The 17462-nt window shown below is 49.4% G+C and overlaps 1 protein-coding gene across 1 annotated transcript in view; it reads left to right on the top strand.

Annotated features, from left to right (window-relative positions):
- ATG16L2 (autophagy related 16 like 2) overlaps positions 1 to 15564 on the top strand; it is a 64447-nt gene extending 48883 nt beyond the window's left edge. Inside the window, exons 12-18 of the mRNA XM_054974518.1 lie at positions 94 to 165; positions 4600 to 4720; positions 5592 to 5700; positions 9300 to 9449; positions 11087 to 11134; positions 12851 to 12952; positions 14212 to 15564. Coding sequence (XP_054830493.1) covers positions 94 to 165; positions 4600 to 4720; positions 5592 to 5700; positions 9300 to 9449; positions 11087 to 11134; positions 12851 to 12952; positions 14212 to 14299 — 690 coding nt within the window. The 3' untranslated portion in view covers positions 14300 to 15564. The remainder of the gene's footprint in view (positions 1 to 93; positions 166 to 4599; positions 4721 to 5591; positions 5701 to 9299; positions 9450 to 11086; positions 11135 to 12850; positions 12953 to 14211) is intronic.
- The last annotated feature ends 1898 nt before the right edge of the window (positions 15565 to 17462 follow it).

Here is a 17462-nt window from a genome sequence, read left to right as displayed (position 1 = left end):
GGGGTGGGGCACTTACTGACTTTGCATGTGCAGCCATGGCACATTGGATGCCGTCGATCTCTCACAACCCCTCTGCTCTCTGCCCCCTTCCAGGGATGCCACGTGTTAGGTGCTTCATACAACAACGTTGCTCAGCTGTGGAAGATCGGAGACAAGAAATGCAGAGTGAGTTCACCCAAGTTGCTCTTGAGGCGGTTGAAAAGGGGTTCATAGAATCATTGTGTTGGAAGGGAACCCCAGGGTCACCTAGTCCAACCCCTTACATGAAGCCAGAAATCCACAACTACCTCCCCTCCCCACACCCCCATACCTGCTCCATACCCAGACGGTGGCAAAACACCTCCAGGATCCCTGGCCAAACTGGCCTGGGTTGGTCGAGCATTGCTCGGGGCACCGGATAACTTGAATAACTTTCCAGTGAACCATAGAACAATCCCTTGCAGAGTCTTATTCCAAAGCCATGGTGTGTTGCCAAGGCACAAACCCTGCATTGTGCGTAACTGAGCACGATCCAGTTGTTGCCAGCGTCCTCCACTCCATTGTAAGACTTCCAGGGGACAGACTAGCATCTGATTCAATGCTAGTGTTGCCAGCTCCAGGTTGGGAAATTCCTGGAGATTTGAGGGTGGAGCCTGGATAAGGTGGGGTCTGGGGAGGGGAGGGACTTCTGCAAAGTATAATGCCGTAGTATCCACCCTCCAAAGCAGCCATATTTTCTCCAGGGAGCTGAACTTTGTGGCTTGGAGAGGAGTTGTAATTCTGGGAGATCTCCAGCCACCACCTGGAGGCTGGCAACCCTATTTAATGCACCTAAACCTATTTGCCCTCCATGTGGCCCCCTCGGTTGGCTCATACTTTTGGGCTGCCCAGAATCTTGCTTGACAAAATGTATTAAAATCCATTCTTGGGTCTATAGCTTGGGAGATCAGTCCTGATCCCAAAGGGTTTGCTTGCTAACCTTCAAGAGGGGCCTGTATATCTCCCAGAATTGCAACTGTTCTCCAGACTAGAGATCAGTTCCCCTGGAGGAAACGGCAGCTCGAGTGTACAGGGCCAGACCAGAATTTCTGGTGCCTGAGGCCAGGGCAGTTGCCGCCCCCACGTGTACCCGGACTGCGTGATGACGTCACTGCGTGTGACATCATCACTCAGCATGCTGCTGCAAGCCAGCCCCATTGGCACAGCAGGCAGCTGGGATGGCGCGTGGGTGGCCTCCCAGCCCTCCCGCTCAGTTGCCCCGCATGCTGCCCTGGCCACCTGCCGCACCTGGCCCACAGCTATGTGCAGGCAGCGGCAGCACAGGGCAACTGAGTGGGAGGGCTGGGAGGCAGCCCGCTCAGACTGCCCCGCACTGCCGCCACCAGGACACGCTCTTGGCCGAGTGCAGCAGCTGCGGGCCAGGCACGGCAGGTGGCCAGGGTGGCGTGCGGGCAGCTTCCCAGCCCTCCTGCTCAGCTGCCAGCTCCGCAGTGCACACCCCCACCCCCGATGCCCCTTCCAGCACCTCAACGCTCTAGATGGCTGCCAGACCCACTTCCATGGATGCGCCAGTCCTGGGAGCGGATCCCATCAAATCCCTGCTGAGCTCCCCCCCCCCCCGCCCCCGCAAACTCCACCCTCAGTCTCCAGCAATTTCCCAAGCAATTCTACCAAAGGGAAACGAGAAAGTGAAGGCTCGCTCAAGGAGTTCTTGAATTTATAGTATAACACACGCCCACACCATTCTTGTCCCCTTAAACTAATCAGATTTGGCAGACTGCCTTTCCGTTTGTTTGGGAGACCCAGTTCTCGTATCTCTGCTCTGCCTGGTTCTGCCCAGGAATATTCTGAGGATAAATGAAAGAATAGGCACATGCTTTCATACAGTGATAAAGTCTGGCCGGGGGCCGGCGGGCTCAGGGCACTGCCGTTCTCAAAGGAGCTGCAGGGTTGGTGCTAGAGGGCTGCTGGACTCCTGAACGGAAAGTGTCCCGACATGCAAAGTCTGTCCGAGCAATGTCGTGTGCCTGGTTGGGTGTCCCTCCCCCCCCCATCCCGCTTTGGTAAGCCTTAATTAGGCCTCTGGTGCTTCTACCCACCCTCCGCTTCTGCTCCCTTGTGAAATGGTTTACATTCCTGTCGGGGGAATTCTGACCTTTTTAACTTCAAATGTGCGTCACCAATTAAGCTCTCTGAGCCTTGGCCTCGAAGGGTCTCTGTGGCCTGCAGATTATCTCCCCGGTTGCTGCCTAGGGCAAAGCAGAGAAGTTGCCATTTAATTAACCTCCAGAGCTGAATGCCTTTGTAAATTGTGCAGGGGGGAGTGCTGTTGTGCCCTTCCAAAGCAGTGCGGGTTAAGTGCACGTTGTCGCTGGGTCACTGCCGCCACCGCAAGCACGGCTTGCACGCTGCCCAGAGCAGTTTCAGTTGAGGTCCTCCGATGTGATGTCATTCCAGAGCTATAATTTTATCTCGCTCTCATCTAGTGCTCAAAGCAGGAGCAGAAAAAGCACCAGGTGGCACAGCGCAGAGGAGCGTTCAAGTTGCCTGGAAAGGTCTCTCACGTGGTGCCCACCGGTGTACTTCGTGGAACCCGCTTGTTTCTCCCCACGTGGAGTGCCACTTGCTCAGAGCAGAGAGCCGGTCTTGCATTTCTGCTACCTTGTTGGAGCAGGAGGTGCTTCGCAAGACCCCAGGAGGCATCACCTTTCTGTCTGCAGAGTGCCTGTGCAGAAATAGCTGCCCCCTCATAGTTTGGAAACTCCAGACGTTTTATGACACTCGCTCTGCTTGGTAGTCATTTTGTAATTGGGCTAGCCTCCCATGGCAGCCATTTTGTAATTAGGCATACCTCCCATGGTAGCCATTTTGTAATGGGGCCTGCCTCCCATGTCAGCCATTTTGTGATTATGCCTGCCTCCAATGGCAGCCATTTTGTGATTGGGCCTGCTTCCCATGGCAACCATCTGGCAGTGGCACTTGCTTCCCTGTTTCAACTTTCCAACAGTGCCTGGAGGCTCAGCAGGATTGGGGGATCCCATTAGAAGATCAGATTGGCACGTTGTGGATACACAGCGGCCTCTTAGGTCCCGAGGGGAGGGCCATCAGTCAGGATGGAAGAGTCACCAGTCAGGCCGCGGGTCAGACATAAGCAGAGCCCATTGGCTCTGCAAACGCTTGGGGTCAAGATAGGGTTGCCAGGTCTCCCCTAGCAACTGGTGGGGAGGATATTTACTCCATGTATGTGTGTGAAGTGCGCCCACCTCTGGCCCCTACCAGTGATGTCATTTCCAGGGCCATGCCATGGCTGGTTCCTTAAAAATTGGCCCAAAGCGCTACGTTTGAAGCCAGTTTTCAAAGATTCTGCCTTGGTGAGATGCTGTCACTTCAGGAGGCACTCCTGAAATGATTTAATTGGCAGAGGCTGCGAGCACCTGCATGCACTTGAAGTTGCTTTAGCTAAGTCAGACCCTTCATTTCTCAAAGTCAGTATTATCTATTCGGACTGGCAGTGGCTCTGCACGGTCTTGGACGAAAGTCTTTTACTTGACCTAATACTAAATCCTTTTAACTGGAGATGTCAGGGATTTTGCTCCGGCCCCATTCTGACATACAAGTTTTGCAGGAATCAAAGCCATGTGTCCATGAAATTCAGTAATGTCCCTCTTTGTAATATACTCTAGAATAAACCACCCTGACCTGGATAGCCCAGGTGAGCCTGATTTCGTCAGATCTTGGAAGCTAAGCAGGGTCAGCCCCAGTTAATACTGGGATGGGAGGCCATCGAGGAAGGCCAGGGTGGCTACGCAGCGGCAGGCCATGACAAACCATCTCTGTTCATCGCTTGTCTAGAAAACCCTATGGGGGGGGGTCTCCTAAGTCAGCTGTGACTTGATGGCACCTTACGCACACGGACAGAACAGGTGAATGAAAGGAATCAAACACACCCTGATTACTCACCTTCTCATCCAGGTCTGGACGGAAGCACCGATTGGTTGCTGAGATTTTTGCAAAAAAATGGTGAATTTAATTTATTTTATTGGATTTATTGGAATTAAGTGGATCTTGGTTTGATCCGCTGTATCGTCATAAGAAAAAAGGGCTTACGATGAAACAGCTTCAAAATTACTTCACTGAGATCAGTAGTGAGTTGTGACCCGACTTTGCATTCTTGCATTGCAAATTTAAATACATCATGGGATCCTGGGGGGGGGGGGGGGGGGTTGTAAAAAATCTTTTGCTAGGTGGTCTTTCCCTGCCATTGTCAATAAAATCCAGCAGGAAACTGGGTCTCAATTTACTTCACCCTGAGAGGCACTATAACATTGATTAGTTAATTTAGATTTTGGTTTCTCCTATTCAGAAGTGTCCTTTAAACATCTTTTTAGGGTCCGAGGCATTGTGTCTGGGAAAGTGGCAGAGACAAATACGTCTGGAGGCTTCAGTAATGAAATATAGAACTTGGTGTCATTTGTATATTAATATCATCCAATCTTTTTCTCTCTCTTCCTCTTTCTTGCTGTTTTTCCTCCCACTGTGTTTATTTTTCATGTCTAATTAATGACAGCACGAGAAGGGACATTAAAAAGCAATCAATCTCATAGCTCTTCTTTCGTCTAGGAAATACTCACTGGACATGCAGACAAAGTGACTGCAGCTAAGTTCAGGTCCACGCGACATCAGGCGGTGACGGGCAGCCGAGACAGGACGGTGAAGGAATGGGACCTGTGCAAGGGGTTATGTGAGTGGCAGAAACTTTCTCAGGGCATGGGATGGGGCCCTTCCATTTTATTTTATTTATTCGTTTATGTCATTTATAGTCTGCCTTTCTCACTGAGGGCCAAGCTACAAGTGACGAATGACACAGGTTGGACACTTGTCAGCTTCCCTCAAGTTTTGATGGGAAATGTAGGTGTTCTGGTCTTGCAGCTTGGCTCTCCGACTGCTGTCCAATGGACTTTTCAACTGTCACTTGTCCAACATTCTGCCAAGCTGCCTACATTTCCCATCAAAACTTGAGGGAAGCTGACAAGTGTCCAACCTGTGTCATTCGTCACTTGTAGTTTGGCCCTCAGACTCAAGGCGGATTACATAGCATGAGATTAGTACAATCAGTATCAAGGACATTTCCATACAATGTCAAGGACATTTCCACAAACAATGTCATAGGATTTTACAAAGATTTAGCATTAGCAAGAATCCAATACAGAGTTGAAGACTTGCTGAAACAGAACATAATCAGTTCTAGGACTAGCATTAGATCAGGTGGTATATAGGAGTACATATTCAAAGCAACAGATAACATGCAAGGCAACATAGTGGTGAAGTCTATGGTCCCTAACTTATTAGTGAAGCATCTGAGACCCCCTCCCTACAATACCCCGCTCCTATCTGAGTAAAAAGCCTTTTTGAATAATTTGGTTTTGCATCGTTTGCGGAAAGCCAGGAGAGTGGGGGCTCTCCTGACCTCCTCAGGCAGACCGTTCCACAGGGTAGGGGCCACCACAGAGAAAGCCCGTGTGCAGGCTGCTGTTGCAACACCCTGCTGGTGGGATGCTAGTCCTTTTCCTCAAGGCCTCTCCTGCTCCCAGCTCATATTGCTGTCCTTCCAGCAGGTTCCAGAACCATCAACGTCTTCTCCTATTGCAATGATATTGCATGTTGCGACACCGTCATTGTCAGCGGACACCATGACAAGACAATCCGGTTCTGGGATAGCAGGTGAGCTCGCCAGACCCCCGGCCTGCGCCTGGCAGGATTCATTTTGGATGGCAAGGCTTTCCCCTTCTGGCCGTTGGTTCTCAAGCTTCCTAAGCTGAGACCCACTTCTAAACTTTCCAAGCTTTTTGGGGACCCCCGAGCAAAAACGACTCCATGCTTCACTCCCCCTCCCCAGTGTAAAACTCAGGAATCTCACATCAGTGAACACCGAACTATATTTTATGTTTCATGTTTATTATTTAGAAAGATATTTTATGAGTGAGTAACGAGCTGCTTTTCATGACAGCTCCGCACCTTATGCGCTGTGTGTGTTTTGTGGGGTCACTTATGGCGACTCTGTGAATGAAAGACCTCCAAAGTGTCCTATCATTAACAGACTGGCTCAGATCCTGAAACTAAAGGCTGTCTTCCTTTATTGAGTCCAGCCATCTCGTTTTAGGTCTTCCTCTTTTCCTGCTGCCTTCCACTTTTCCTAGCATTATTGACCTTTCCAGAGAATCTTGTCTTCTCATGACGTGACCAAAGTACGATAGCCTCAGTCTTGTCATTTTAGCTTCTAGGGAGAATTCAGGCTCGATTTGATCTAGTACCCACTTATTTGTCTTTTTGGCTGTCTGTGGTATCTGCAAAACTCTCCTCCAGCACCACATTTCAAATAAATCAATTTTCTTCCTGTCTGTTTTCTTCACTGTCCAGCTTTCACATCCATACACAGTAATGGGGAATACCACAGTGTGGTATTATCTTGATCTTGGTCCCCGTTCTTATAAGGATCTTTTCTAGTTCCCTCCATGTCTCAGTCTTCTTCTGATTTCTTGGTTGCAGTCTCCCTTTTGGTTGGTGATTGAGCCAAGGAAAAGAAAATACTGAGCAATTTCGATTTCTTGATTGTCAACCCTAAAATTGTGTAATTCCTTGGTAGTCATTATTACTTTTGTCTTCTTAGAGTTCAGCTGTAATCCTGCTTTGGCATTTTCTCCTTTAACTTTCACCAATAGTCATTTCAAGTCTTCAAGAATTTTTACTAGGACTTATAGTCTATAGCTGAATCTCCAAGGTTTAGTTGGCTAATCTGTGAAGGCAAAGCTAAATCTTGCTGGGGCTTAAAGGCACTTTCCAAAGGGGGACCAAAACAGGGCACAGCTCAGTAGCAGAATCCCCCTGTGGATGCCGAAGCTCTCAGGGCCAAGCTACAAGTGACGAATGACACTTGAACGGCAAGTGAACAGACTTACGGGTATTCCTTCCAGTTCACTTGTGCTCCACTTGCGCTCCACTTGATCCATTTTACAGCGCTGCGGGGGACGGCTGCACCCTGCACGATGACATCACTTCCTGGAAGTGACATCATCACAGAGTCCGGGGAGCATGTGCGCGCATTGCACACGCCACACGCGTGCGTGTGGTGAGGGGGTCACCACCTCCTGCCAGGCATTGCCTCAGGTGCTGGCAATCATGTTCCACCACCTCTTTCCCCAGGAAAAAACCCTGGTCATTCCCTTTCTCGGCTGTTTATGTTCTCTGATTATCTCTGTAGTTACTCTTGCTATATGTCGATGGATCTTTTTTTATTTCTCACAGTCCTCTGATCATTTTATCTCTTTTACGACTGCTGGATATGGTTTGCTTTTCTGCTGTTTATTTATGGACTTTTATGGTGTGCTAAGCTATATTGTGATAGTGTCGTAAACCACTCTGGGAGTTTTTAAATTGGAAAGCACAGGATGCAAATGTGTTAAACCCATCTGCTTCTTGAGCTGAGTTTCTTATGAAATGTTCACGATCTACAATCAGATTTTCTCTCTTTTTAGGCTTCTTTTAATAGCAGCTATGGGAGACGGGTGCATTCCAAGCCTTATTCTGTGACGGACTTCTCCTCTTGCTGTTTCTCCCAGGGGAGAAAGTGTTTGATAATAAATAATAACGTTCAATTTATATACCACCCTTCAGGACAACTTAACTGATGGAAGAGAATGATTGAGTGCTGTCCCTTTCCTCAGGTTTCAGAGGGGGACAAACCAAAGAGTTAGAAAGATAGAGAGGTCAGGGCACTCTGTTTACTGTTTACTGCTCTGACTATCTTTTGATATGTAGATTGCTCTTCTCAGGACTTCCTCCTCCTGACTCCCTCCTTCTCACTCTTCTCTTCCTGGCTTTATTCCAGACAACATCTCTCCCCTTCACCTCCCTCCATCTTGGAACCACGGATGCAGGACTTGTCCTGGCATCCATGTCCATCCTTAGACTAGATAAGTAGTTAGGATCTGTGTCTCCTCCTTCCCTTTCATTGTATGGAGTTCCTGCAATAAAGAAATCTATCTTCCTTTCTTGATATAAGCACGTGTATGCTTTGTTATTTTCTCTCCTGCACACACACACCAGCCAGCAGAACCAGCTCACCACCTGCTACAATCATGTTTCCACTGATATAGATCCAGAGGAGTTAGCCGTGTTAGTCTGTAGTAGCAAAATAGTAAAGAGTCCAGTAGCACCTTTAAGACTAACCACTATAGCGTAAGCTTTCGAAAACCACAGCTCTCTTCATCAGATGCGTGTTTTCCCCCACTGATAGACTCTGCTAACGGCCCAAACATAGAATCCTTTAATTAGGTTTCTGGGGCCAACATATGATTTATGTAGCATTAACACCCGCTCAGAGCGGCTTACAAAGTGTGTTATTATTATTATCTTCACAACAATCACCCGGTGAGGTGGGAAGGGCAGAGAGGGCTCTGGAAGAGCTGTGACTGACCCAAGGTCATCCAGCTGCCTTCAAGGGGAGGAATGGGGAATCAAACTCAGTTCTCCAGATGAGAGTTCTGCTGCTCTTAACCACTACACCAAACTGGCTCTGAATAGCTCTGAGCTATTCAGACTGGCATACATGTGATTAGGAGGGAAGACTCAAGGGGGGAAGTGAAGGACCCTTTCCCCTCTGTTCTGAATGGCCCCATCTTGGAAGCTGCTTTCCCCGCATATTTATTTATTTATTTATTTATTTTTCAATTTATATACCGCCCATCCCCAGGGGCTCTGGGCGGTGAACAGTTAAAATCAATAAAAACAAAAACTAAAATCAATATACAAATAATACAGGTGAGGGGTGAAGTTTTGTTCACGTTCATGTTTGCTTCTGTGAGTTGGGCTGCCCGTTTTCAGTGCACGCTTTGAGGACATCTGAACAGCTATAACCGGAAGACTGAAATGAGAATTCCCTGGGAGCCGCCCAAAGAAATTTAAGTGAACTGAATTGAACATGACACCAGAGCACACTTGTTTTCACTGGACTGCAGCCACGCTTCTTCCGTTTTGTTATGCTTCTCATATTTAATCTTTTCAAAGCTCAGATTGCATTTGGGGTAAACAATTCCAGAACGTTATGGATAAGGAGAGAAGGGGAAAGCCACGCTCCACCTGCCTCCCCCCCCCCCCCGGCAGGGCTTTGGATGTGCAGAAAAGCTATGCAAATGGTTTTAATGGTGTGCAAATAAACAAGGCTGTTCTGTTTGGCTCAAGGTGTATGCACATTGCAGCTTTCTGTTGAATTGACTGCCTGCTTCTTCCAAAGGGCAGGAAAGTAACCCATTTCCCGTCCCCAGGGAACCCGGTTGCACGCAGGTGATTCCTGTGGAAGGCAAGGTGACTTCCTTGAGTGTCAGCCCCGACCAGATGCACTTGCTGAGCTGCTCCCGGGACAACGCGCTCAAAGTCATCGATCTACGAATGCACAACATCCGGCAAGTGTTTAGGTAAGGGGCTGGAGACACCAAGGCAACTGGGCTGCCGAGCCAAGGGAGTGTGGGATTGGTGTCAGGTTGGGGAGACCTAAGTCTTTGAGGTCTCATTTAAGATTGACTGTTCTGGGGATTGTACTATTACCCAAATAGGAGGTCTCCTTAATTAGTTGAGGGAATTAGCATTTAAGGAGGCAGCGAGAGGGCGTAACCGGGATTCTCCACCTATGTCTATGGGGATTATTCCCTTAAAGAGCTCTCAAATCAGGCAGATGTTCAACAGGAAACATTTTTTATTAAAAGAGAAATAAAAGGCAAGCATGCAGAGAACAACACACAGCATACACACAGGGCTAACTAAGAAAACAGTGCAGAAATGGGAAAGCCATTTCCGGAAAGGGTGATAATTACCAGTCCTGAATAATAATAACAACAACAACAACATTTGATTTATATACCGCCCTTCAGGACAACTTAATGCGCACTCAGAGCAGTTTACAAAGTATGCCTTTATTGTCCCCACAACAAAACACTCTGTGAGGTGGGTGGGGCTGAGAGAGTTAGAAGCTGTGACTGACCAGGGCCGGCGCGCCTATTGAGCCCAGGTAGGCCGCCAGCACAAGCCCCCGGCCAGGCGCAGCCACCGCGGGCAGGCATCTGCGGCGGCGCAGGCAACCGAGCGGGAGAGCTCGGAGGCCGCCCACCGCAGCAATCGGGCCAGCGGCGGTGCGTGCGCTCCTGTGATGATGTCACGCGTGACATCATCACGCAGGCCAGTGCGCATGTGGGGGCGTCCGGCCGCCCGCGAGCGAGGTAAACCCTTGCGCCGCCCCTGTGACTGACCCAAGGTCACCCAGCTGGCTTCAAGTGGAGGAGTGGGGAATCAAACCTGGAAGAGAGGGGCCACGGAGGAGCAACAAAATGACCAGTGTTTCACAAAGAGAAGAAGCTCAAACTGATGGTGCGTGGACAGGTATCAAGGTGCAGACACACTGAGCACATGGCTGGAAAGTCCAGTTATAGGGCAAAAAGTTCCCTGGGGCAACGCTGACATCTTTTCCCCAAAAGCAATAGCCTGGTGGCTTATCTGGAAGTATGACAATAACTTGGGAGAGGTTTGGTATGGCTATCTGGAAAGGTCTATAGGTTGTTTGTTGACCTGGTAGGTACTGGATGGGAAGGCTGTCAGGAGTCCTGAATAGCTTCGATTAGGTTAATTGAGTGAGAGGAGGTAAAGGAAGGTGTTGCTGAAATTAGGCGGAATTTTTTCAGAAGGCCTCATTATTTTTGCTGCTCTCCATGGCGTGGGGACTGTCGGTCAGTCATTTCCCCTGTGACTCATGTCTTGGTGACTTTCCGTCTCCAGGCCGGCTGGCACCCGCTCTGCCTTGGGCCAGGCAGTGCCCAGGACTAATGACAAGGGGTTTATGATATTGCATATCCATAGGGGTCTGACTGCTAACAGTCAGGATGCACCTATAAGTCCAGAATTTCCTGATCCTTGGACTTGAGGGCATCGCATCGAACTCGGGCAAGCCAGCATCTGAAGTAGAATTCCCGGACGGAACACTTTCGTCCTCTGGGTTCTCGGTGTTATGACGGTGGGAAGCCGTCGAGAAAGCTTTCTTTACGGCCCCCTTCTTGTTTCTCAGGGCTGAAGGATTCAAATGCGGCTCTGACTGGACCAAGGCTGTGTTCAGGTGAGTCTCTGGAAGTGCCAATTCAGAGAGGGTTGGAAATGCTACCAACGAATGTGTATTTTGACATCCCTTTCCTTAAGTGCCCTTTTTAATTCTGCTTTTGGTATATGTTGATCTGGCCTCGCCAGTTTTGGATTATGAGCAGTTTTCTGAAAACTGTGGATAATATATTCAGTGAGTCTTTGGGAAGTCCCTAGGCCCAAGCACTCTGGTGGCCTGCAGTGAGGAGAAGGCTGAATATATTGAATATGTGGAATTTCGGCTCCTTTTACCCTCCCAGCCCCCAGGGTTCCCTTCTTGCCAATGGTACACAGGCAGCTCTGCACGCTCAACGTATGGAGGGGCCAACCAATGCCTGTAGAGGGGAGCAGGAGCAAGCACACTGGCCTGGACCGGAGTTTGTGGCTCAGCCTGCCAACTCCCCTCCCCTGCATCTTTGCTGGTATATGGTTATTCCGCCTCCTCCGTCTCTGTGATTGGCGGTACTCAGTGCCAAGTTAGTCCCCAAACCAAGCCCCGTGGCATGCCACTGGACACCTCCCTCCTGTCAGATGTGATGTCATTAGCAGCTATTCTTTGGGTGTGGTTCTCCAGCCCATTCCCTATCCATCTAACTATCCTAGAGTCCAGTCCCCACTCCACCAGTTTATCCATCATAACATCATAGAATCATAGGGTTGGAAGGGACCTCTAGGATCATCTAGTCCAACCCCCTGCAAAACCAGGAAATTCCCAAACACCTCCAAACACACACACACACAGTGACCCCTGCTCCATGCCTAGAAGATGGTAAAACTCCATTAAGACTGGCCTGGGGGAAATTTGCTACCTGACTCCAAGGTGGCGATCAGCCTTATCCTGGGCCGTTGCCACATGACTTACCAGCCTCCTGAACGTTGTGCAAAACACGCGGAAGATAGCGTCTTCTCACATGAAATCGCGCCGGTTTTGCACGACATCCGGGAGTTTGTGTGACATTGCATCTTCCTGGTGCGATTTGGCATGGGAAGACGCTCTCTTCCGCATGTTTTGCGCAATGTTCCAGAGGCCAGTAAGTCGTGTGGAAACGGCCCTGGGCATGTAAGGAGGGGCCCCGAGAACTAAGCCCTGATGTAACCCTTCTTGCCCTCCCTCCCATGATCTGCCCAGGTACACAGAATAAGCATTGCTAAACCCTCAGAACATCATGAGGCACCTTGTCAAAAGCTTTACTGAAATCCAGATAATCTGCATTGACAGCATTCCCACAATCCAGTCAGCCTGTCACTCGATCATAGAAGGAGACGAGGTTGGTCTGGCAGGACCTGTTGGGGACAAATCCATGCTGACTTCCCCGTATCAACACTTCGTCTGTCAGATGCTTGCAGACTGAGGCCTTTAATATCTGTTGCAGTATCTTCCCTGGGACAGAGGTCAGGCTGCCTGGCCTGTAATTCCCGGGACCACCCTTTTCCCCTTTTTTGAAGATCGGGGTGACATTGGCATTCCCCCAGTCTTATAGCACATCTCCTGTCCTCAAAGATGGTTGACAAAGGATTTGCAAGCTCTTTTTAAAGTTCTTTAAGCACTCTCGGATGTACCCCATCTGGTCCACGGGATTGACGACCCCTTCCTTTTTATTCTTGTTTGTTCATTCCCTGGAGCCCTGTTCTGTGGCTAGCAGGGACCTCTCCTCTGCGTCCCGCTGATGCTCCGATTTCTTCTCTTTTGCTTCAGCCCTGATAAAAGCTATGCCTTGGTGGGCTCTGCTGACGGCACTCTCTTCCTCTGGAATATGGAGACAGGCAGCCTGGAAAAGAGCTTGCCCGGAGTTCACAGGTGAGCAGCTCATAGCAGCAGGCCACAAACCACAGAGCTGAGAGGCTCACGTTGGGACTTGACTGGGGGGGGGGGTTATGGGGGAGTCATACATTAACAAGCGGTGTAAAAGAGTAATTTTTCTGCACTATATCTGCATCCTGAATTGTCTCTAATACTCCATGCTGGTTTCAGATTTCTGTAATCCAATCCTAATACCATGTTTATTATACCTTGTTATTTATACCTTGTTGTAGAGCCAGTTTGGTGTAGTGGTTAAGAGTGCGGGACTCTAATCTAGAGAACCGGGTTTGATTCCCCACTCCTCCACTTGAAGCCAGTTGGGTGACCTTGGGCTAGTCACAGCTCTCTCAGACTTCTCTCAGGCCCACCCACCTCACAGGGTGTTGTTGTGGGGATAACAATGACATACTTTGTAAACTGCTCTGAGTGGGCATTAAATTGTCCTGAAGGGCAGTATATAAATCTAATGTTATTATTATTACTATATTATTATTAGCTGACTCAACCTATTGATAGCATCCACTGACATTGTATAATCCGCCTTGAGTCCCAATAAGAAGGTGGACTATAAAAATAGTACAGTAAAATTAAAAAATCTCCTGCCCATTCATGTTTGAGATGAGTTTCCAGTTGACTCCGTCAGATATGTCTTGACCTGGATAGCCCAGGCAAGCCCAATTGCATCAGATCTCAGAAACTAAGCAGAGTCGGCCTTGGTTAGTAATTGGATGGGAGCCCTCCAACGAAGACCAGGGTTGCAGAGGCAGGTGGTGGCAAACCACCTCTGTTAGTCTCTTGCCTTGAACACTTCAGCAGAGGTCACCATAAGTGAGCTATGACTCTTTCCACCACCACCCATCAGATTTTCTCTGTCTTCAGCCAGAGTATTGACAGTTAATGCTACAGCTCCCCCTGCTGGTGCTTTAAGAGGAATACCAATGCCAAGCGCTGCAGTAGGCTTGACGGTACCATAGGAGGGGTCAGTTCCTCTTCACATAGATCCACGATTGCTGCCTTGTAGAAGGAACGAAAGAGAAGCTGAACGAATGTCCCTTCCGCCTGAATGAGCCTTCCACTCTGTACCTTTTGCATAGCCAGGGGAGGGAGCCGTTTTGCCCATACCCCTCCAGCTTGGGCATCTCAAGAGCTGCATCAGAAGAGAGAGGAAGGCAAAGGGCAGGTCTTCTGCACAGATTCTGTCCAAACCCTTAAAGAGACGGGTGTGACTGGTTTCTCTGATCTTTTCTTGCCTTTAGGTCTTCGGTGAATGCAGTGGCCTGGGGACCATCCGGGATGTACATTGGAAGTGTGGACCAGTGTCAGAAGCTGGTCCTGTGGAGATAGCCCCGGTCCTGGGGCTGGGTGGGGTAGGACAGCCACCCTGTCCTTCTTCATCTGCCTTTGTCTCCTGCAGTCTACTTAGAATCACCAGCGAGTGGCCCAGTCTTCCTAGGATGTTGGCAGCGCGGATTTCTCTCCTCGAGGTGCCACCACTGAAAAAGGCCTTTCTAGGGCCGGAACCTGGGGCCTGGAGCCTCCAACAAGAGGTCTCCGCCAAGCACAGAGGACCTCAGTCTCAGAAGAGCATTCCTAGCTTTCCCCTAGCATGAAATCTCAAGCACTTCTTAGATAACCTTTCCAAAGGACAGGTGAAAGATTGGCGAGAGTTGTGACCTTCCTAGAACCTCCCTGCCCCAAGGGGAGGACAAGAAACCCATCGGAAAACAATGGAGGGTGGCGGGCGACAAGGGCACAGCCACGGCTGGAAAATTCTCCGGCTCATCTTTGTCAATAAGAACCAGAAGCCACTTGGAAAGGGGTCCTGGCACAAGGCCCCAGCCAGTTCCGTCCCTGGCATCTCCAGCTGTCAGTCAGCAGGTGATGGGAAGGGCATTTCTCCGCCTAACCCTCTGGCCAGCGGAGCCGCTGCTGGGCTTGATGGACAGGGAGGTGGGACTGACACCACAGCAGGCTGCTTCGTACATTCACAGAGTGCTTCCACACCCGTTGGATAATGCACTTCCAATCCTCTTTATAGATCATTTGGAACGGATTTTTTTGTGTGCAGAACAAAAAATCCACCTTAAACGATTGATAAAGTGCATTGAAAGTGCATTATCCAACGTGTGAAGCTCCGGGTTGGGGGGGGGCACGTCTTCTTTCCCCTGCATTATAATGCTTCGTGATTGCCTGGTTGGGTCCGAAGGGCCGGGGGAGAGAAATGTTGGCCAGGCTTGTAATGTTATCTAAACCGATCCCTTGTAAGCATAAATGGTTGGGCTTGTAATTCAGACGGCCTTGTGTGTTCTTTACTACGCCAAGCGCAGAGGGGAGACTGCACCAAGCTGTTTCATATTTTTTTTCCCAGAACCCTCCTCAAGCTAACACATGGCGTTGGGGGCATCTCTCGCTCCCTCTGTGCTTTGACACGGGGAGAAAATGGAAGCTTGTTTGTGAAATGTAAATAAAAGGCTCTCTAAAACAATGGGGAGAAAGTATACGGAACCAGCTGCGCCTCCAAAAGTTGCTTTATTTCCAGGTAATTTTGGAACTGGGTGAGGGGCAGAGAATAGGAAGACCCCCATGTCCTGTATTCATCAGAGCCGACAGCCCGTTCTGAAACTATCTTGCCATGGTGGGGTATGCCCTGGTGACGTCTAGATTAGATTACTGCAACGCATTCCATGTGGGGCTGTCCTTGAAAAGAGTTCAGAAACTTCAATGAGTACAGAATTTATTTATTATTTATTTATTTTATTCGATTTATACCCCGCCCTCCCCACAGATGCGCTCAGGGCGGCTAACAACATTAAAAAATACATTAAACTCACAAAAACATAAAATCAATAATAATGTTTTAAAAATCATTAAAATAGTCCAGGCGCAGGCTATTTAGACAAATATTGGGAGTCCGTGTACGGGCACAGCAGATGGCCGAGGGCACCCCCGGAAGAAGTGGTGGTCTTAGATGGAAGAAGGGAGACACCCGCTGGCACTCAGCCGAAGGCCCGGTGGAACATCTCCGTTTTACAGGCCCTGTGAAACTGTAACAGGTCCCGCAGGGCCCGGATCTCCAATGGGAGAGTGTTCCACCGGGCCGGAGCCAAGGCAGAAAAAGCCCTGGCCCTGGTTGAGGCCAGACGGATGTCCTTCGGGCCAGGGACCACCAGGAGTTGCTTGTCTGCAGAGCGCAATGCCCTGCAGGGGACATAATGGAAGAGGCGGCCCCGCAGGTATGCAGGTCCCAGTCCGTGAAGGGCTTTAAACACCAAGGTTAACACCTTGAACTCCACTGGGAGCCAGTGCAGCTGGCACAGCACAGGATGAATGTGCTCTCGGATTGGCGTGTCGCTGCATTCTGGACCAGCTGTAACTTCTGGGTCAGGCCCAAGGGCAGCCCAGCGTAGAGTGAGTTGCAGTAGTCTAGCCTGGAGGTGACCATTGCATGGATTACTGTGGCCAGGTCCCGGGGCGAAAGACAGGGCGCCAGTTGCCTGCCCTGTCAAAGATGAAAAAAGGCAGACCTGGCAACAGTGGTGACCTGGGCCTCCCTTGAAAGTGTGGCATCCAAGGTCACACCCAGACTCCTCACCACCAGTGAAGGTTTCAATTGTACCGCATCGAGGGCTGGGAGCCGGGTCCCCAGCTCGATTGCCCCACGACCCAGACACAGAACCTCCGTCTTCAGGGGATTCAATTTCAAGCGACTCTGATGTAACCATTCTGTTACCACACCATGCAGCCCAGATGTTGACTGGAGTGGATGGCGGAGAACGTATCACTGCAGTCTTGGCCCATTTATACTGGCTCCCAGTCCGTTTCCCAGTACAATTCAAGATGTTGGTATTGATTTTTAAACCCCTATATTGCTTGCGACCAGCATATCAGAGGAACCGTCTATCCCCTTGCAAACCTACCTCAACACTCTGGTCCTTGTCTAAGGCCCTGCTTCAGGTATCCCCACTTTATGAGATTAGCTGGGGGGGGGGGGCTACCCAGAAGAGATCCGTCTCGGTCATGGCACCGAAACTCGAACTCTCTTCCCCAGAGAGCCTTGTCTACCCCTTCAGTTGCCATCTTCTACCAGTGAGTGAAGACTTCCTTGTTTTGTTTGGGATTCCTTCGGTGATCCATCCGCACCACTCCATTTCATTGTTTCTATGCTTTTGTAAGTGTGTTTTAGCTTTGGTTTTAATTGTTTTAATGATGTTTTGTTGGTTTTAATAGTTTTTAAGATGTGATTTTATGATGGTTGTTTTTAATCTGTCAGCTGCCTCGGTGGCCCCGATGAGGCCAGAAAGGCAGGATAAAAATTTTGTAAATAAACAATAAATAAATTCTCAGAAGGGACATGGTTGGAGCTGGAGCAGACCCGTGGTGGTCAGCAGATCGCAGGCAACAAATGTTGTGGTCCACATGGCAGGGAATGGTCAAATTCTTTAGGATCTGGGGCAGCTCCCAGACAAGGCAGATATTGCTTTGAAGGTTATCTGGAAATAGAAGCCAA

The sequence above is a fragment of the Eublepharis macularius genome, chromosome 3 (genome assembly GCF_028583425.1).
Source record: "Eublepharis macularius isolate TG4126 chromosome 3, MPM_Emac_v1.0, whole genome shotgun sequence".
NCBI lineage: Eukaryota > Metazoa > Chordata > Lepidosauria > Squamata > Eublepharidae > Eublepharis > Eublepharis macularius.
The sequence above is the reverse complement of the archived record's forward strand: the minus strand, read 5'-3'. Positions and strand labels throughout refer to the sequence as shown.